The sequence below is a fragment of the Gekko japonicus genome, unplaced genomic scaffold (assembly GCF_001447785.1).
Source record: "Gekko japonicus isolate JY-2015 unplaced genomic scaffold, Gekko_japonicus_V1.1 scaffold417, whole genome shotgun sequence".
In the NCBI taxonomy this organism is placed as follows: domain Eukaryota; kingdom Metazoa; phylum Chordata; class Lepidosauria; order Squamata; family Gekkonidae; genus Gekko; species Gekko japonicus.
Window position 1 is genome coordinate 1,059,964 of NW_015164194.1, and position 19,643 is coordinate 1,079,606.

The window sequence follows — 19,643 nt, forward strand, 5'->3', positions numbered from 1 at the left end:
TCACAACCATGTGCTTCACACGCACTATAGAAACATGAGCCACTATTAGCATGATAATAAAATAATCATTTGATTCTAAGATATTTTACATTTTTATTTTGTACACTGGAGGCATGTTTTGGGGGGACAGGAGTCTGGTTATATCTGTCTGGCTAATTCTATCAACATCTCACACTGACTAATGATGACCCCGTGGGGTTTTCATATAAAGGAAGTGAAAATGAGTGAAAACTGGGTAGCTGTAGCGGATTTGCCTGATGAATTCAGCATAGGAGACTTCAGGTTAGGTGAGCTTGATTCAGTATCTGCACAAGAACCCAAAATCCAGGCAGACATTTTTTACTGCTTCACCTCTCATAGTAGGAAAATCTCAACCCGCTGTACATTTTGTTTGTTTGTTGTTTTGCCGTCAAGTCACAACTGTTTCATAGCAACCCCATAGGTTTTTAAGGCAAGAGATTTTCTTAGGTGGTTTGCCATCACCTGCCTCAGCATTACAACCCTGGTACTCCTTGGTGGTCTCCCATCCAACCAGGGCCAACTCTGCTTAGCTTCCAAGATCTCATGAGATCAGGCTATCCTGGGCTACCCTTTTCAGGGCATACATTCATATGAGAGGTTTCAGCTGTTTTCTAATGCCTGGCAGTGTGTTAAAATCAGGACATTAATTTTAACACTCTGTCTCTGCCCTAAGGCTCACAGAATGCTTTGTTACCATTACCCCAACAAGTCCAAAGGAAATCTGGCAGATCTATGATTAATTCACTGCAATCAAGAGTTGTATCATAGGCAATTGTGCCACATGCACATTACAGGCCACACAAGAAAACAGGATACACAAGTATGCTATCAGCTGCGGAGATGTCAGAGGCATAGGTTAACTCTTTCATCATCAACTGAGATTTTAACAATCGAGGTACTAATGTAGACTATTGGGAAATATTTGACTAATTCATTTTGATGGCCTCTTTTCCAGCTATTGTTTATATACACTGAACACATGCTACCTACCCACTTCCTGCAGCAGTGAGAAGTTCTAGGGGTGGCACTACATGTGTTGGATTTCTTTGACTGAGAATGCACTGGAGACACTGGGGGTTTATCTGTTTTATATCTTTTAGGGTCTGATTCTAGCCTGCACAATGAATGATTTTTTTTAGATTGCTCAGTGGTTATTTTACAGCATTCTTATGCCTGCAACATTTTTAATGCCTTGCTTTTAATAGTGATAACTTAGGGCCACTTTAGCTAACCCTGATTAGTACTGTGCAGAAGAAGGCAACAGTAAACCACTTCTGAACATCTCTTACCTTGAAAACCCTATGATGAGACAATCCAGAAAACAAAAGAAGATATCGTGCTGGAAGATGAAACCTCCAGGTCAGATGGCACTCAATCAGCGACAGGGGAAGAGCTGAGGACACGTACAACTAGTGCTGTTCTTAATGGCGCAACCAGACTAAAGCTGAAAGGACATTCAGTTCTCAATGTGAATGGATGCAAAAGGAAAGCCCAAAGCTGTAACAGGAACATGGAATGTGAGAAGTATGAGTCACGGTAAAGTGGCAATTGTAAAATGAGAAATGGAACGTTTAAGCATTTCAATCCTGGGAGTGAGCAAACTAAAGTGGACTCCATTAGAACATTTTCAGTCAGAAAATTACTAAGTGTTTTACTGGGGGAATGATACACACAGACGAAATGGGGTTGATCTAATAGTGAGGAGCGATGTTGCACAGGTAGGGTTGCAGGAACAGTGGAAGATGAGACCCAACATGAGATGGTTTGACTCAATCAAGGAAGCCGGGGCCGTCAGTGTGCAAGAGCTGAGCAAGGCTGTTAAGGACAGGATATTTTGGAGGTAATTCATTCATAGGATCACCATAAATTGGAAGTGACTTGGGGGCTTCACACTTATTTACTCAGTTTATGCCCTTCCTTTCTCCCCTGTGGGAACCAAAGCAGCTTACATCACTCTCCTCTCCTCTCCTCCATTTTATCCTCAACTCTGTGAGGTAGGTAAGGCTGACACTGTGAGAATGGCCCAAGGTCACCCAGTGAGCTTCCATGGCAGAGAGTGGATTCAAACTCGGGTCTCCCAGATCCTAGTCCAACATTTTTTTAAAAATATACATCTTTCCCACAAAATCCAGGTGATTTAAATGTTTCAAATAACATATTTACCCAGAAGTAAGTAGCACCTCATTCAACAGGGCTTACTCAGAAGCCAGACTACATATCGATTGATATAGTTTTAGGGATTTTGTAAATTTCCCAAAGAAGTATCTAATTATCCGTTTACATTTTTTTTTTAAAAAAAGTAAAACTATGTTTGCGCTTCGATCCAGGTGATTTAAATGTTTCAAATAACATATTTACTCAGAAGTAAGTAGCACCTCATTCAACAGGGCTTACTCAGAAGCCAGACTACATATCGATTGTTATAGTTTTAAAGATTTTGTAAATTTCCCAAAGAAGTATCTAATTATCCGTTTACATTTAATTTTAAAAAAAGTAAAACTAGGTTTGCACTTCGATCCTATGCACACTGAGAAATCACTTCATTAGTAGGACCAGGATAAACAGTCATGAGTTCCTCCTAATTTCAAAACTGCTTTGTTTTGGACAACAGTGAATCTTGTGAGCCGGGGACTTCCAGTGGCGGGAAAAAGGAATGGCAGCCTGAACACTTCGCTCCGCTCACCTGGACTCACACCTACCCCCCAAATCGATCAAACCTGTGTCGTCAACTTCTAATTTATGGGGACTGAAACCGGAACAACTCAGCACCCGAACCAGAAAAAACAAAAGAAGCTACAGTTATTCGATTCGGAGCCACAGATAGGTCTATCTACCGGCCTTCACGATGTACCGATTGACAAAATGGCGTCGGGCATTAATACGACAGCCAAAAACTCAACGGCTATAACAGCCACAGACTTATCCAATGCCCTTATTAATATGGAAAAAACGTTTTTGAGCACATCGCTGGTATGTTTAAGCCACTTTTCATGCAAAAAGATCTGTCTGATACGAGGAATATAGCTGAAGGAGTGTTACAACGAAGTATTCATAATCAAAACTAAATCCAACAAATTCAAACGACCGAAGATCTCTTAGCAGAAAAAATGCTACGATTAGACTTAACAAGAAGACAAAACAACTTTAAACGTCACCCGGAACCTTAAACGTCACCATAGAGTTTTCCATCGGATGACCGTGGCCCCGCCCCCAGCGTGCCCGGTATGGTCGCATCACTTCCAGGTGACGCACACGTCGGGGTGGGGCTCCCCCCGGGGCTCGATCCGCCGCCAGCGGGGAACAGGCCTCTGGGGCAGGGGTTTCCTCGCCCCCCAGGGGGACTTGGCAACCCTATTCCAAACCTACCACAAACATAAAATTAAATGGATCCATCACAAAAACTATCACGCTCCAAAAAGGTACCAGGCAGGGGTGCCCACTCTCCCCCCTTTTATTTGCTTTAGTTATCGAACCTTTAGCACACACGATAAGAGCTAATGCATCCATCACGGGCATTAAATTAAAAGAAAAGGAATACAAGTTGTCCATGTTTGCAGATGATATGTTGATATGATATGTTATTTTTAACCCCGAAATTTTATGGAAGGAGTCCAAGACTTGCAGCAAAGATGGTAAGGTTGAAGCAGGCTTAGTAATGTATATATGAATGTATATTACTAATGTATATTACTAAGCCTGCTTCAACCTTACCATGTATATTACTAATGTATATTACTAATCCTGCTTCAACCTTACCATCTTTGCTGCAAGTCTTGGACTCCTTCCATAAAATTTCGGGGTTAAAAATTAATGATTCAAAATCTCAAATATTACCTATTCACATTGACTCTGACGTTCAGGGAAGTTTGAAGAACAAATTTCAATTTACATGGGTTTCCTCACAACTACACTGTTTGGGAATTAATATCCCAACTGATTTATCAAAATTACTCCTAACTAATCATCATGGTTCATAAAGAAATACAAAATACCATTCTCAAATGGGACAAATTGAACCTACCATGGATAGAACGGTATCACCTTGTCAAATCTTTTATTCTACCCAAATTTTTATTTTTATTCAGGGCCATACCAGTCAACATTCCCCACAGCACTCTAAGAAATTGGCAGGCAACTCTGCGGAATTTCCTTTGGGATGGGAAAAAACCTAGAGTACGGTATCAAACCATGCGAAGATGCAAAAGCCGGGGTGGATTTAACCTACCTGATCTTCTTTATTATCATAAAGCTACTTTTCTGGCCAATGTACATCCAAATAATACACCTGAATGGGTTCAATTGTGTTCAGATCAACTCTCCCCTCATACAATTGACGGACTAATTTGGGATAAACCCCCATTACATCTCACTGGGGTGAGAGACAACATTATCCTATACCCATCCATATATTTATGGAAATCCCTCAGTAAACAACTTCTCCCAGAAGTCTCTAGATACGCCAACCATGGTTTTCCAGACATGTTCCGCCAAAAATCCAATCCAAGTGGAGAGAAGCTAACATAACACGTTTCTGTGACATAGCTGACAAAAATGGAATTCGTCCTAAAATTATATTAGAACAAAAGTTAGGGGTTGATATCCCCTGGTTTTTATATCTTCAACTCCAACATATTGTGAGTGCGTACAAAATCAGAACAAATATATCTCGGCCACACACAGGGTGCGTTCAGATGGGGGATTTACAATGGTTAGGGTGCCGGTTCCAACCGGTGTACTTACGGGCGTTCACACGGCGAACATCTCCCTCCCGTCCCTAACCGTTGTAAATCCTTTTAAACCGTTGCACTCTGCCACTAGGTCCCAAGTGGTGGTAAACTGAGTGCAACGGTTGAAAACGGTGCACCCCGGCGTCTGATCGCTCTCCAAACGTTGTACAGCCACTTCCGTCGGAAGCCTGAGGCTTCCTTTCCCCTGCCATTTTTTTTAAAAAGTAAGCGATATGCACTCGGGCGAAGCTTCGCCCCGAGCGTTAGTTAAGAAAAAAAAAAGCCCTTACTTTAACTTTAACTTCCCGGGACTACAGGGAGGCCAGGTTGAGCTTTAAACTTTAAAGGTAAGTCCTTACCTTTAAAGTTTAAATGTAATGGGTGGGGTTGAGCATGCGCAAAAATCGCCATTCTCTGAATGGCTGCCTATGCGCATGCTCAAACTGTCCTTAAAAAAAAAAACGCCGACGCCCACAGCGTGTGAGCGGGCGTCCACCGGAGGGATCCGCAAAATGGAGGGTAAGTGTGATCGCGTTTCTGCCGGCATAAACTGCACCGGTTCCAACCGGTGCAGTTTATGCTGGCAGAAACGCCCCATCTGAACGCACCCACAGAGTTGGAGATCGTCATTAAAATATTCACTACACAGAACAGAGGAATGATATCTGCTATATATAAACTTCTTTTTAAAAAATCAGCCCCCCAAAACCTATCCTATCAAGCAGCCTGGCAACGGGAGTGCAATATTACACTGGATGATGAAACTTGGCACAATATCTGGTCCTCCAAAGGCTGCACTCCACGCTCCATTCCAATGGACCTACATAGGTTTAAAATCCTGTCCAGAAGGTATTTAGCTCCTATAAGACTGTCACATATGTCACCATGCTCAGGGGTCGTTTCGTAGAAAAAGAGCTAGGGGAACTCATTAGCATAACTCATTAGCATATGCCACACCCCCTGACATCACCGGAAGTGTGTCATAAAGCCATACCCCCTGACATCACCCTGTGCTTTTACTTTAGTCTTAACACAGAACCTGGAGTAGAGATGCTCTGCCAATCCTATATCAATAAACTTTCCTTCTGAAGAAGCAATTTGTTGGTTCTGATTGTTGCAGGAGTCTGACAACAAATCTGACATCAAGAATCACAAGACTGAGAAACCTGTTGGAGAACACTTCAACTTTCCAGGACATTCAGTGGGTGACCTCCAAGTAGCTGTTTTGTTGCAAAGGAATTTCAGGAACAGAAAAGGGACATTGCTGAGTTGCAAGTTATCACAACACTCAGAAAAATAGAATTCCCCATGACTTAACAGGGATATTGGTTTGTTATCTCACTACATATGCTAACCACATTCAGTCCTTGCATCTGTATTCTCACCAATCCCCCAGAAGGGCCATACAGCCTCATTATGTTATTATAGTTCTTATTTGAAAGAGTAGATTAGAATAGTAGATCGTAATGTAACATAATGAATAGTAGAATATAACGTAATTTGGAATGGTAGATTAGAATGTATTTTTCTGGGGACAGGGGAGATAATTCTCGACAGCCAATTGCCCCACTTCAAAGAAGAAGATGCTGTAAGGGAGTTTCCATGCTTGAGAGGAGACTGATGGAGCATAATGGCAGGGTCTCAATCAAGGAAACATCTGCCCATCAATCTCCAATTCGTACATATTTATTTCCTTCACTATGGTTTTCCCTGGAATTAAACCCAGACAAATGGTAACCATATAAACTAAATTTGTTATTCCTGTTTGGCCCCCAAACATAGAATACCACCACCACAAACAGATACTTGAAATTATGTTATATGCTGCAAGATTCTCAATAGCTTCACATTTGGAAGGATCCCTCCCCTCCCAATATTCAAGTATGGTTCCGCAAGCTCTGGGATCAATTCATTATGGAAAGTATCACAGACAAACTAAACAATACCGCCAGTAACCCCTTGATATCAAACTTTAATGTGAGGTGGTTTCCTATTCTTGATTTCTTATCCTCGACAGAATTTATTTCATCTTCATGGAAAAATTACTTACAATGGTTCTAATATCACACGGTAACAAGGTGTAGATTATTCAAATGTCTTATGCATAAATAAATCTATTATCTCTTAATGTTATTCTAACTTACAGTTAGATTGTTCTGCTCTGCAATGTTAACATTTTGTATCAAGTCTTTTAACTATTCAAATTTATACCACAGTGGAGATTCTCCACTTGTTAATGTTATAAATGGAATTATGTTTGTTTTTCTTGTTTAATATTTGTATTTCCAAATAAAATTATTATTCAAAAGAAGAAGAAGAAGAAGAATCTTGTGAGCCGGGTCACATAGTGCTTACAAAGCGGTTTCCTATTTAATAAATTGCGACTCTGCTCGGTCCTAGTGCCGTTTACGCATGGGAAGCATTCATTTTAGTCCGAAAATCACGCATCGTTTTTATTGGGCAACGCTGTACGTAACTGTTTTAAAATCTAAAAGGTTGTTTGGAATCAAGCTGGAATTCCTGCCGGCACAAATAAATCCTGTTGTGTAACTGCAGTTTACACCGTTTGCTTTTCTCCCTCCCCTCCCACCGGCAGAGGGAAATGGTTTGCTCTAAGCGACAGGCCAGTGCGAGGCGAAAGGAAGCGAGTGCACGTGAGTGGGTCCTCGGCGGAGTGAGTCCAACTCTGGCTGTTTTTGCATTTGTCACGCAGTGGGCGCTGTGATGGGGAAGAAGTCCCGACTCGGCCGGTTCAAAGCCTGCCGGTCAGCAGTTCGGAGCCCATGACGAGAAGCAAAAGGACGAGGAGCAACCAGACAACGGAGGCCTGTTTCCTTGGAACAGCCTAGCCGGTAAGTAAGCTCCCTCTCCCCCCCCCCCCCCCCCGCCCTTTCGCACCTCAACAGGGAAACCGCCGCAGAGGGTCTCCCTTGTCAGTTTCCGCTCTGGTGTCGTTGCGTTCCTTGCAAGATGATCGGGGGTGTCGGAGAAGAGGCGGCTCACTTGGGCTCTGCCCTGTGTTTTCAGAGACGTTCTGGATTCATGCTTAGAAACGGGGAAAGGCGTGGTAGAGTTACCGTTAATAGTTCTTTCTGGGCACCAGGGGAACCCCGCCGAGAGATCTGTTGTTTGTTTTCCTCCTCTTTGGTAACACGGCTGTAGGGTGTGTGCGAGAAACCTGGCCCTAAAAATTAGAGCCAAGGCCCGGCCACTGGAGCGGAAGCGGGCCCTCCCCGGTGAACACGTCGTCGCGTCCTTTGATCGCGTTAACTTAAATGTTTTCTCAAGTTTTGAGGGGTTACCTCTCTCTTTTAAAGTTTCTACCCAGGCACACGCTCACTTCTCGAAACTGTTTGCCGAAGGCAAATATAGGCCATTGAACACCGTTGAAAGTTGACCATCTCACCCCCCCCTTCCCTAAGGAATGTGGTTGTTTTGTTCACTGGTGGTGGTAGCAAAACACAGGGAGCTGCCTTCTGCTTAGGAATGCCTGCCTCCAGGGGGGGACCTGGGGATCCCCTGGAATTACAGCTCATCTCCGGACTACAGAGATCAACCCCCCCTGGAGAAAATGGATGCTTTGGAGGCTGGACTCAGTGGCATTGCACCCCACTGTGGCCCCTGTCCTCCCCAGGTTCCATCCCCAAATCTCCAGGAGTTTCCCAACCTGTGTCTTATAACCTTACCCCCCCCCACCCCCGCCTTCACTGGTGGCTAAGGGGGACCTGGCAACCCTGCTTCTACTGAATCAGACTCTTGATCCATAAAGGTCAGTGTTGTCGAGTCAGACTGGCCGCAGCTCCCCAGGGTCTCAGGCAGAGGTTTTTCCCATCAGCTCCTAACTGATCTTTTTTATTTGGAGATGCCAGGGATTGAACCTGGCCCTTTAGCATGCCAGGCAGATGCTCTGCGGCTGAACCACAGCCCCTTCCTGTCAGGTACAAGTGTTAGGTGAGCAAAACTGTTGAAAGGCCTCCGCGTTTTGTTGTTGTTGTTGTTGCTTGACTAGGTTTGAATTGTGCATAACTACATTTAACACTGTACTTGACCGGCTGTTTGTTTTTGTACTCCTGTAAAAAGTCTACCTAATGAGGATCCATTCACTGCATCTGACAAAGGCAAAAGCTTGTGCAGGTGCCACTAGACTCCTCTGTATTTGATCTCAACTGGGTGTCTTTCATTCTAAAACATCGTATTAACATGCGTTAGGAAAACAATAACAGAAAAGAATTCTGGAGCATATTTCACTGCTGTTGTAGGCTCTTTTTTTGCCATCAAGAAGCAGCTGACTTACGGCAACCCCGTGGAGTTTTCAAGGCAAGAGATGTTCAGAAATGGTTTGCCATTTCCTGGCTCTGCATCACGACCCTGGTAATCCTTGGTGGTCTCCCATCCAAATACTGACCAGGGCCAATCCTGCTTAGTTTCCAAGATATGACAAGATCAGGCTAGCCTGGGTTATCCAGACCCAGGTGTTGTAGACTACTGAAGCTCATATTTCACTTTGTTGATTTTCAACTTGGATAGGACTTTCTTGTTTATTCGTTTCAGATTCATTAACTATTAACCTTGGTAACTGTTTTCTGTAGATCTCAACATAAGCATTGACTGCATATTCACTCCTGAGGGCTAAACTGCTGGTGACTTAAGTGGAAGAGAGATTTTGGTTTGTAGTGGAACACTCCATGATGACATCAACTCCATGGGGAAAAAGGCAACTTCTATATTAGGGATTATCAAGAAAACGGAAAGTTCATATTAACATATGTGGGTGAGTGAGTGAGCTTCGTTGAATCAAATGGGACTTCATTCTGAGTAGGTCTGCTTAGGATCACTTAGCCTGCAGCTTTGTATATATCTACAGGGAGGTGGCATTAGGATATATCTACAAGGAGAGTATTGTAGAACTGGAAAAGGGTAACTGAAATGATTAAGCAGAAAAGAGCAAGAGTCCAGTAGCACCTTGAAGACTAACAAAAGACTGCCACAAATGTTGTTTTCTTGTTCTTTTCTGCTGCTACAGACAGACTAACATGGCTACCCATCTTGAAATGATTACGGATGTCATTGGCTTTCTCCCCAGTGGGCACCCAAAGCAGCTTATAACATTCCCCTCTCCTCCATTTTATCCTCCCCAAAGCCCTGTGAGGTAAATTAGGCTGAGAATGTGTAACTGGCTCAAGGTTAACTAGCGAGCTTCCATGGCAGAGCGGAGTTCTGAACTGGGGCTCCCAGATCCTAGTCTAACCACTACCTCACACTGGCTTTTGTGGGGTTGCTGCTGTTGAACGAAACTTGCTGCCATTCCCTGGTTGAGTCATGCAAGTCATGTGGTAGCAAGTTGCCCTGTAGTTGCTGCCATGCCTGGCCCCATTTGGTGGAAGGTGGTTTTAGTGTGGTCATTCAGCTTCTCTGTAAGCAAAGAAATCCACTCCGGAGTACCGAACATGGTGATTTAAGACTCCTGCTGAGTGACTTTAAACCAGACATTGGGAAACTGGTATCACTTCATCAAGCCCATCCATCATAGTAAGAATTTACTGACTAGTGAAGTAGTTACTAGATGTGGCATCTAAGATTCTTGCTAAATTACTGTCAATCAGACTTTGAAAAGCTGGTATCACTGAATTGTTGTTGTTCAGTCACACAGTCGAGTCCGACTCTTCACATCACGCCAGGCCCTCCTGTCTTCCGCCAAGTTCGTCAAAACTAAGAAGTTTAAATTGGATTTTGAATAAGTGTGTAGTTAATAAGATGCAGGTGGGTAGCTGTATCTGATGAGATGTGCAGGCACATGAAAGCTTATACCCACAGTTAAACTTTGTTGGTCTTAAAGGTGCCACTGGACTCAAACTTTGTTCTGTGCAATTTATTGTTACCGTTTTTAATTTTATTGTTATTATTGCCCTTAGTGGGTCATGCAAACAGCTGTTCTGAATAGTGCTTTTTATTGGGTAGTGTAAGAGGCACTGGGGATGAGTTTATGGAACCAGGACCTGAAAAAGTTTGGGAACTATGGTTCTATTATTTTGTGTTTGGGGGGTTTTTTGTTCTCTAAAAGATTTCAGATTTTCCTGCAAATCAGGCTTTTCTCAGGATTGCAGAATGATCTGTTCTTGTCTGTTCATGGCTCCAGTATCTGGTTGCAGTCTCTGGATTTAAGTGTCCACAGATTTTGCCACGATGAGAAAATATCTATATCTCTCTTTTTTTTTGCAGATGGCAAAGTGAATTTGGTCACTGGTCAATGTAAAGGCAAAAGTTCAAGATCCTTGTATAGACCCAACGTGTGGTTCCTCCAAGGTTCCCACAAAGTGGTTTGCAACATAAACTGAAAACATGGTTCAAGAAGATGGTGACGTGGCATCCAGATCCATTTTTGCCTGGGATTATGTTTTGTGGGAAGTTCGTCTGAAACTAGTGGTGGCTGGCTTTTTCATCTACCTGGGAGTATTTTTTCTCTCACACTACCTGTCTTCAAGGATAAGCATCACTTACCGTGCCTTGCCAGCAAAAGAGAAAGTCTTCTGGAATCTGGCTGCCACACGAGGTGTGTTTGGCATTCAGAGCTGCGTTGCTGGTTTATGGGCTTTGCTTCTAGATCCAGTTTTTCAGGCTGACAAAGTGTATTCCCAGCAGGAGTGGAGCTGGTTCAACTGCCTAATAGCCTCTGGCTTTTTTTTGCTTGAAAATGTAGCTGTTCATGTGTCTAATATTGTTTTCAGGACATTTGATTTATTCCTAGTTGTTCATCATTTGCTTGCTTTTGGTGGCTTTTTTGGTTTGGTGACCAACATAAAATCTGGACATTATATACCCTTGATGGGAATGCTACTAGAGATGAGCACACCTTTCACCTGTATATCCTGGATTCTTTTAAAGGTGAGAGATTGTTGATACAGATTCAGAACAGTCATGTGATACAGCCCAAGCTAAGTGAAGACCATATTTTTGAGTAATACAGATAATGCCAAATAAAACTGGGGGGGTGGGGTTGTCTCAGTGGGTTACAGCAACAACAACAACAATAATAGTATCTTTCAATTTATTAATTGCTCAATCCTGCAGAGTTGCTGGCTCTGAGCGATTTACAGTTGCACATGTTCACACGGGACTAACAATGATTCATAGGGGTAAAGGAGGACAACATATCAATCTTAAGTTGCACACGTTTGCAGCCGACGGGGATTTTGTTCAGCTGTAGGCTTAGATGCGTTCCAGACGGCATTCACTCGGCTTGGCTTGATGACGTCAGCTTTTTCCAGGACTGCTTCAAGTCACAGCACCTCACTGCCACCGCCTGGCCGGATTGGCCCATCGCAGGCTTCTTGATGCCGAGGAGATCTTTCCAGGCTTCTGAGCTGGACATTCCATTTAGCCGGCTAACACCTCCCCCCACCGGGGGGGTTTAGTGTGCCCACCCTCTCTAAGGAGTGGTACCCATTTTATCTACTCACCGAAGCTTTCGAACCGCTGGGTGGACGGTGAGCTGGGGACAAGGCTGGTAGCTCACACCAGCACGGGCTAGAACTGACAGCAGTTCTGTTCAGTTCAGATGTTACTGTAACCAGAGGATAAATCCTCTGTGCCACCGCTCCCCGGGAGGCAGAAGAAGGGGAGGCAAAGAAATCCTGCTCTATGCACCATTGCTCATGGAGCTAGCTAAACAGAAGTGGGGGCTGAATGGATGGTGAGCAGATCCAACACAGCTCATGTGTCAGGATCTGGTCATTAGAATACTAAGGGTGTTTCCTCAAGAAAGTGTCCAGTCTGTGAGCTAGTATGATGTAATGGTTAGAATGGTATTAGGACATAGGTTGCAGTTGCTGCTCATTCACATCATTTACAGGTTGACCTTAGGCCAGTCATTCCCTTTCAGCCTGGCTTACCTCACAGAGTTGCTAGACGACAAAATGAAAGGGGGAGAATGCTATGTACTGCCTTGAGCTCTTTGGAGAATACTAGGGGTATTTGTTTATTATAGAAAAATTGTATGCTACCTCTTCAGAGACATGCTTGAGGCAGTTTCAGACTAAAACAAGGCCATTAAAAACAAGCAAAGGCATGAAATAAAGATTGAACAGCCTAAAATTAGATTTTAAAAAAATCCTTAGGCCAGAAGTAGACTATAAAAGAGTTAAAAGGAGAATATCACTCAATTGGAAGCCTGGGTGAAAAGAAATATTTTGGCCTGGTACCTAAAGGAAAGGGAGGTAGGTGTGAGGTGAACATCAAGGGGAAGGGTATTCCAAAGGTGAAGTGTCACCACAGAAAAACCTGCACCATCTGTGGAAGGTGGGCATAGGGACGAAGTCTTAAGAAGATGGTCTTGACTGGTAAACTATATACCATGGGTGGACACTGGAGAAAGTCCTTCAAGTGTTCCAGGCCCAAGCCATTCAAGGCCTTAATAGAATTGTTAAAAGCCTTGACTTGGATCCTACCAACTTTTCTGCTGGCACAGGGAGCTGAGATCTCACGTAATTATCCTCCTTACTGTGTCCCCCTACCTCAACATGGCTCTTTGTCCACTCAAGTCCAATGAATCCAAGCAGTTTTCATAGAAAACCAAGAAAGTTAACATTTTTACTTTAAATGGACCCGGGGGGGGGGGGGTTGCCCCTTTTAGTAACTGGTTTTAAAAGTGGGTGGATTTCTTCAAACTTATCTCACATTGAGACACCTTGTGTTTAATTTTAGTGGTGGAAATACTAGATTAAATAAGATGTTGAAATGAAAAAGCAATGAAATAATACTAAGAAGCAGCTCTTAAAATTCTTGTGAATGTTAATGTTAAAGTATTTTTATTTACTTATTTAGTACTGTTTTATCCAACCCTTCCTACAAGGGGATCAGCACAACATATGTCATTCTCCCCTCCTTCATTTTATTCTCACAACATTGCTGTGAGGTAGGTTAGGCTGAAAATGAGTGACTGGCCAACTGTCACACAGGAAACGTCATGGCTGAGAGGGGGATTTTGACCCTGGGTCTCCCACATCGTAGTCCACTAACCACTGTAACATACTAGGGTTGCCAGGTCTGGGTTGGAAAATATCTGGAGACTTTGGGGGGTTGATCTGGGAGAGGGTGGGGTTTGAGGAGGGGAGGAGCCTCAGCATGGTACAGTGCCATAGAGTCCACCCTTCAAAGCAGCCATTTTCTCTAGGGGAGCTGATCTCTGTCAGCTGGAGATCAGTTGTAAAAGCGGGAGATCTCCAGGCCCCATCTGGAGGCTGGCAACTATAACATACTGACTCTGTTTTTACACATGCCTGTGTTTTTTTGAAGGCTCAGACTAACATAATTCAGTTTATCTAGGATAAGTCAGTTTTTTAAGGACTGTAGCATGACAGGAAGAAAACAAGATAGTTTTAATAGAAGTTGATAACATTTATGCCGGAGGGTGAGGGTTTGAAATCTTATGTCATTCCTAAGAGCTGGAGATTTTGAAGAATGCAGATGCTTAGCCACATTGTTGGAACAGTAAGATAAGAGAAATTCTACATCCTTCCCTTCACCTCTCTTTTTTTTAAAAAAAAAAATTGAATACTGAGGCTGATAAGTACAAATGGTTGAGAGCCAGTGAAGTTTCTTTGTAAGTTCCTCTGGCGAAGCCTGTAGAGAAACGCACTGGGATCTAAAAGGTATGATAAACTGTTCTACCCTGTACCTTGTTCTCCTACCTACTGGTGAGGCCGTATTTTCTTCCTGAAGGCTGAAAAGTAGCCTTTGGTGTAATTTCCAGCATCTTGGTTTCAGAAACTTAGCAAAAGCAATCTCTCTCTAAGGTACGTGTCCCAATTTTAACTAATAGTAACTCAATCCTTTTTTAATTTTCTGAGAGAAGTGTCTTATCTGTAGTTTTTTTTTTTTTTTATGCTAAGGCTATGGCCATAGCCCAAACACACTCCTTTCAAGTCGGGTGTATCCCTTTCAACCTCAAACATGTCAAAAGCCTCCAGGTGTTCAAAAATACTTAACCTCCAGGGAGTTTAGGAAGCAAGGATTAATACTGCCAGAGTCTGACCTGGCAATTTTTCCCCATGCCATTGTAATAAGCAAATGTGTTTTTATGCTTGAAAACTGCATTCTGTTGGATCTAACTTTTTCCTCTTTTTTTTCTCTAGGTTGGCTGGGCTAACACTTTCTTTTGGAAGGCAAACCAGTGGGTAATGATTCACATGTTTCATTGCCGCATGATCCTTACTTACCACATGTGGTGGGTGTGCATTTCCAATTGGAACGCTGTGCAAGAAAACCTGGGATGCCTACATTTTACAGTTGTATTCACAGGGCTGAGCGCTGTCACATTTGTACTTAACCCTTACTGGACATACAAAAAGACTAAGCAGCTTGTCTGTCCTATTGACTGGAATTTTACCAATAGAACAATGAAAAACGGCTCCTCCAAAAAACTAAATGGTAAACTACTCCAGACGAAAGCGTTATGATGCTGAATTTGGGTGTCTTTTCCACACAGTAGTGAACTGTGGGTTAGACAGCTAGGACCATGAAGCTTACCCCCATCACCACTTTTAGGATATCTAAAACCTATTTATTTCTAGTTTCTTCTTATCAGTATTCTTAAATTAATGTTGTTGCTGCCTGAATGAGATATCTGTGTTACTGACAAATCCTGAACTTCAGTAATGTCTGAGTATGTCTGGTAAATATAGAAAGCTCCAGTTGAATGCAGGAGAGTAGGTAGTTGTTGTGATTGACCAGCCACTTTTAGAACTGCCCACCTGAACACCATCGCCAGGTGACAGACCAGGAAGCCGTTCTGTCTTGTTGCCATTTTTGAAAGATTTCCGGTGATGGAGGATGTTTCTGTCTTTTGCCTAAGAGCTCCAGATATTTATTCATATTTTCTAGAGTCACTCTTAGTTATTTCATACATTAACAAGCTTTCTATGAATTAGTCATTGTTCATGATGTAAACGTGAGTGTTAATACAATGAATGCTGACCATTAACTCAGCTTATCTTTAATATGCCAGTGATTGTGTGGGCCAAGATGTGATTCTTCCTGTAAAGCCTTAAAAAGTGCAAGTCTGGCTGTGCGACTATAAAATACATTCTGTTATCACAGGATGAGATTGAATAGTAGTTAAAAATTCAGAACACGGTTTCACGTTATGGGTACAATACCAAAAAAAGATGTTTCTAATCTTTTCTGTGGCTTGGGGTAAAGTTCTTAGTAAGCCAGCGTCAGTATTATGGGCTTCATTCTGTAGCTGTTTCCACATGGTTTATTCGTATCTGGTGTCCATACATGTGCTAACATGTCCCATTGCATATTCCAATAACAGTCTTCCTAGTCCTGAGCATGATTTTATTCAAACAGTATTGGCCTTTGACCTCTCATTGATCTTCCATCATCTTGTAGACTGTGGCAGAAAGGAGATAGTGGTCCACATTCTGGTGGACCTCCATCTGCCTACTGGTCACTGGGACTCTTGCAGAGAGTACTGGGTGAGGGGAAGCTGTGTCTGCAAGGCACTTATTAGTTTCTAATAAATGAGAAAGCAGGATTAAATTATGCCTTAACTATAGAGAATGCCCCGAGTATGCATTCTTGCTCTGTGAATATAACACACAATGAGGGTTGCCAAGTCTCCCCTGGCCTATGGCAGGAGATGGCAGGTAGGGTTACCAGATCCAGGTTGGGAAACTCCTGGAGATTAGGGGATGGAGCCTGGGGAGGACAGGGACCTCAGTGGGGAACAATGTCATTGCGTCCACCTTCTAAAGCATCATTTTCTCCAGGGGAACTGATCTCTGTAGTTGGGAGATGAGTTTTAATTCCAGGGGATCCCCATACCCCCCCCCCTCCGGAGGCTGGCATTCCTACACACAACGGTCGGTGGGTCATGGGAATTCTAGGAATAAGACTGATACAAGCTCACCACTGGTCATTTGGCAGGACGCATCTAACATAGGCTTGTTGTTGTTTTCCCTTGAAGGCACTGCCCTTTTTCAGTATGCATAGAAATAATCATGGCAAAGAGATATGCTTTAGAACTGAAAAGAGGCAAATTTAATACATTACAAGGGCAGGATCGTCTAAGTACTATTCTGACCTTTCTCATGTGTTCCTTATTTTGAGTTAATTTGTGGCAGTCTTACTCTAAATGTTCTCACCCCTCCCCCTTATCCCAGGAAGGGTACTTCCAGATATGATAATCAAACTGTGGTTCTTTTTGTTCATTGACCTTGGGTATAGTTACTGGCTCAGGGACAATGAATAACTACTAACCCAAATCTGAATTGTGCAATATAAATGTTATGCACAGCAACTATAAACTGCATCTTAGATGGGGCCAGTCAGGGAAGCTGATAAATACTAGAGATTGTGTTAGGTGACACATCAGTTTATTAAAATTATAAATTGCTCCAATACCAAATTTTAGTGAGGGTCACAAAAGAACTCATAAAATATAATGAATGAAATTTGATGATACTAAAAGACAAAGCCATCATCCTTCAACCCTTAAAGTCCAATTGGGACATTTAAATGTTCAGGTAAAATTTACATGGCATTGGGTATTGCACTGCTGTAATCATCCACCTCATGGATTTCCCTTAGAAAGGGAAGTCCAGGAAGTGAATTATCACAGTTACTCAGTATCCAGCATCCTGTGGATCCAGCCTTCCTCAAATGCTGCTGAAAGGTACTTTGCACATTCAAAAGCAGTCCCATTAACTGCTTTATACCTTTGACTACCAAAATGCCCTTAAGCTGTTGGAGAAAACTTTGAGCAGGAAGTGAATTATCACAGTTACTCAGTGTCCAGCATCCTGTGGATCCAGCCTTCCTGAAATGCTGCTGACTTTGCACATTCAAAAGCAGTCCCATTAACTGCTTTATACCTTTGACTACCAAAATGCCCTTAAGCTGTTGGAGAAAACTTTGAGGGTTCATTACATTTGTTGCATTGTAGAACACTGACACCTAGTGGTTTATGAGAAGTATAGCGTGTCTGTTTTAATAAGGAGAACATAAAATCAGATCATCTCAAATGTGGATGCCCAGCTCTTCATGAAGAATGCTGCAAGTGTTGGCTTTTTAAAATAAGCAGTGTTGGGTGTAGAAAAATATTTGTTTGCTGTTGGTTTTATTTATTTGCTTTGTTTATACCATCTTTCTCCTCAGTGGGGACCTAATTCCCCTTACAATGTTCTCCTCTCTTTTTATCCTCACAACAACCCCATTATGAGATAGGTTAGGCTGAGAGTGTGTAACTGAGCCCAAGGCCACCCAGTGAGCTTCCATGGCAGATTGGAACCTGGATCTCCCAGATTCCAGTCTGGCATCTGAATCGCTACACCACAATGACTAGGCTTCAATGAAATGTTCTTTTCACTAATGTCTGCTTATGAAATTAGTAGATTAAAATGAACCATTAAGATAATTGTTAAAGTTGAGCAGAACTATACTTTAGAGGTAAGTTAATCACTCCATTCTGTTTTCTACATGAGCTATAAATGGGCATTAATGGAAATGTGCAGTTGTGAAGGTCCTATGATGGCCTATAAAACAGAGCATTGTGTGCTTGCCATGGTACTTATTTGAGAGGAAGGATATATGCAGGAGTATTGTTTTCCTTTAAGGAGGTATAATAGTCTAAGTTGCTGGTTCCAGTCCAGCATAGGATCGCAATTACTTGGAATTGTGGTTTATTTGGCAGTAGGCTGAAGGTGAAGGCCTGGGATTCTTGATATTCTCTGTTATATTTAAGTCTCTTTCCCCAGATGCTGACTTCTAGCTGCTGGTCCCTTAAGTCAGAATGGAATGATTTTCATTAGGCAGAGCAATGCTACGAGTCTAGTTTTCAAGGTATGCATTCCAGATAACTTCAAAAAGTTAGGCTATGAAATCAAGATTTTAGGTAGCTGTGTTGGTCTGCAGAAGAATTTTCTGAGCAGAAATCATGTAATACTTTTTAGGATCAATCAAAATATCACAAAACAGTCAGCAATTTCTTGAGCTCTCTTGAATTCTTCATCAGGAAACAGAGCAATCTCCCACTGAAATTATTTCTCAGGAAAAATGGGGGGAGATTTTTTGGTCATTTCTTCGCTTGTTTTCTTCTTTGTTCCAACAGCCTTTCGTGTATCAGGAAATTGATTTTGCAGCCAGCATCAACTAATGAGACATCCTATATTCAATTTATAGTCCTGGCAGCTGCAGATTTGGGAGCCCTAATGCCTTTTCTGTCCCTGATCCCCATCTTTTTTTTGTAATGGTTTCTGTTGAATATCCAGACTGATGAAAGTTCTGGAGAACAATAAGGTCACTTAACTATTTTGCAGTATTTTGTATATTCTGATAAAAAGCTCCTAGACAACTTTTGCTGTGAAATAAGGGATTGCAGGTTTTAGTAAAACTTGAGTGCAAGGCCATGGTTTTGTATGCAGAAGATTGGGGGGGCTGCCCCCTACATTTCTGTTGTCCTTTGGCCCTCAGACCACTAGACTGCCCCTTAATAGAGAACTGGAGGTGATAGATTAGATTGTCAGTTGGCCCTTGCTAGGGCTCGTAGAGTACGCTCTATGTTAATTTTTGGTACTGTGCTTCCTTCTATCCTTCTGTCTTAATTTTATCGATTGACAGTTCTTTTTATCTTTTTATCGATTGACAGGGCTTTTCTTTTGGCTAGACTAGGTTAAATGCTTTTCCCTTCCCTGTTTTGCTATGTAGATTCTGAGGAATAGTTTACTCGGACAGGTTGTGTCATTATAGATCTGGTGGGATTGAATACACAGTCTTCTTTGACTGTGTATTGGTGGCCGCTTTGAGAGATTTCTGGCTTCAGCTGGTGATCGCTTCTGGTGTTTCTTTTGCTTCCTCGGCTTCTCCACTAGCTGTTTTGGCCGCAATGGCTTCAAT

General features: G+C 42.5%; 1 protein-coding gene across 2 annotated transcripts; it reads left to right on the forward strand.

The window, feature by feature from the left end:
* The first annotated feature begins 7,419 nt into the window (after positions 1-7,419).
* Positions 7,420-15,277, forward strand: CLN8 (ceroid-lipofuscinosis, neuronal 8). 2 transcript variants are annotated; one of them, XM_015408305.1, is made up of 3 exons: positions 7,420-7,600; positions 10,968-11,630; positions 14,879-15,277. In XM_015408305.1, exons 2-3 carry the CDS (start codon positions 11,088-11,090, stop codon positions 15,200-15,202), a joined length of 867 nt encoding a protein of 288 aa, XP_015263791.1. In that variant the 5' UTR covers positions 7,420-7,600; positions 10,968-11,087; the 3' UTR covers positions 15,203-15,277. The 2 variants fall into 2 exon arrangements, 1 of the variants encoding a protein (XP_015263791.1); XR_001482412.1 differs by lacking the exons at positions 10,968-11,630; positions 14,879-15,277 and adding an exon at positions 9,338-9,395.
* Positions 15,278-19,643: the final 4,366 nt, after the last annotated feature.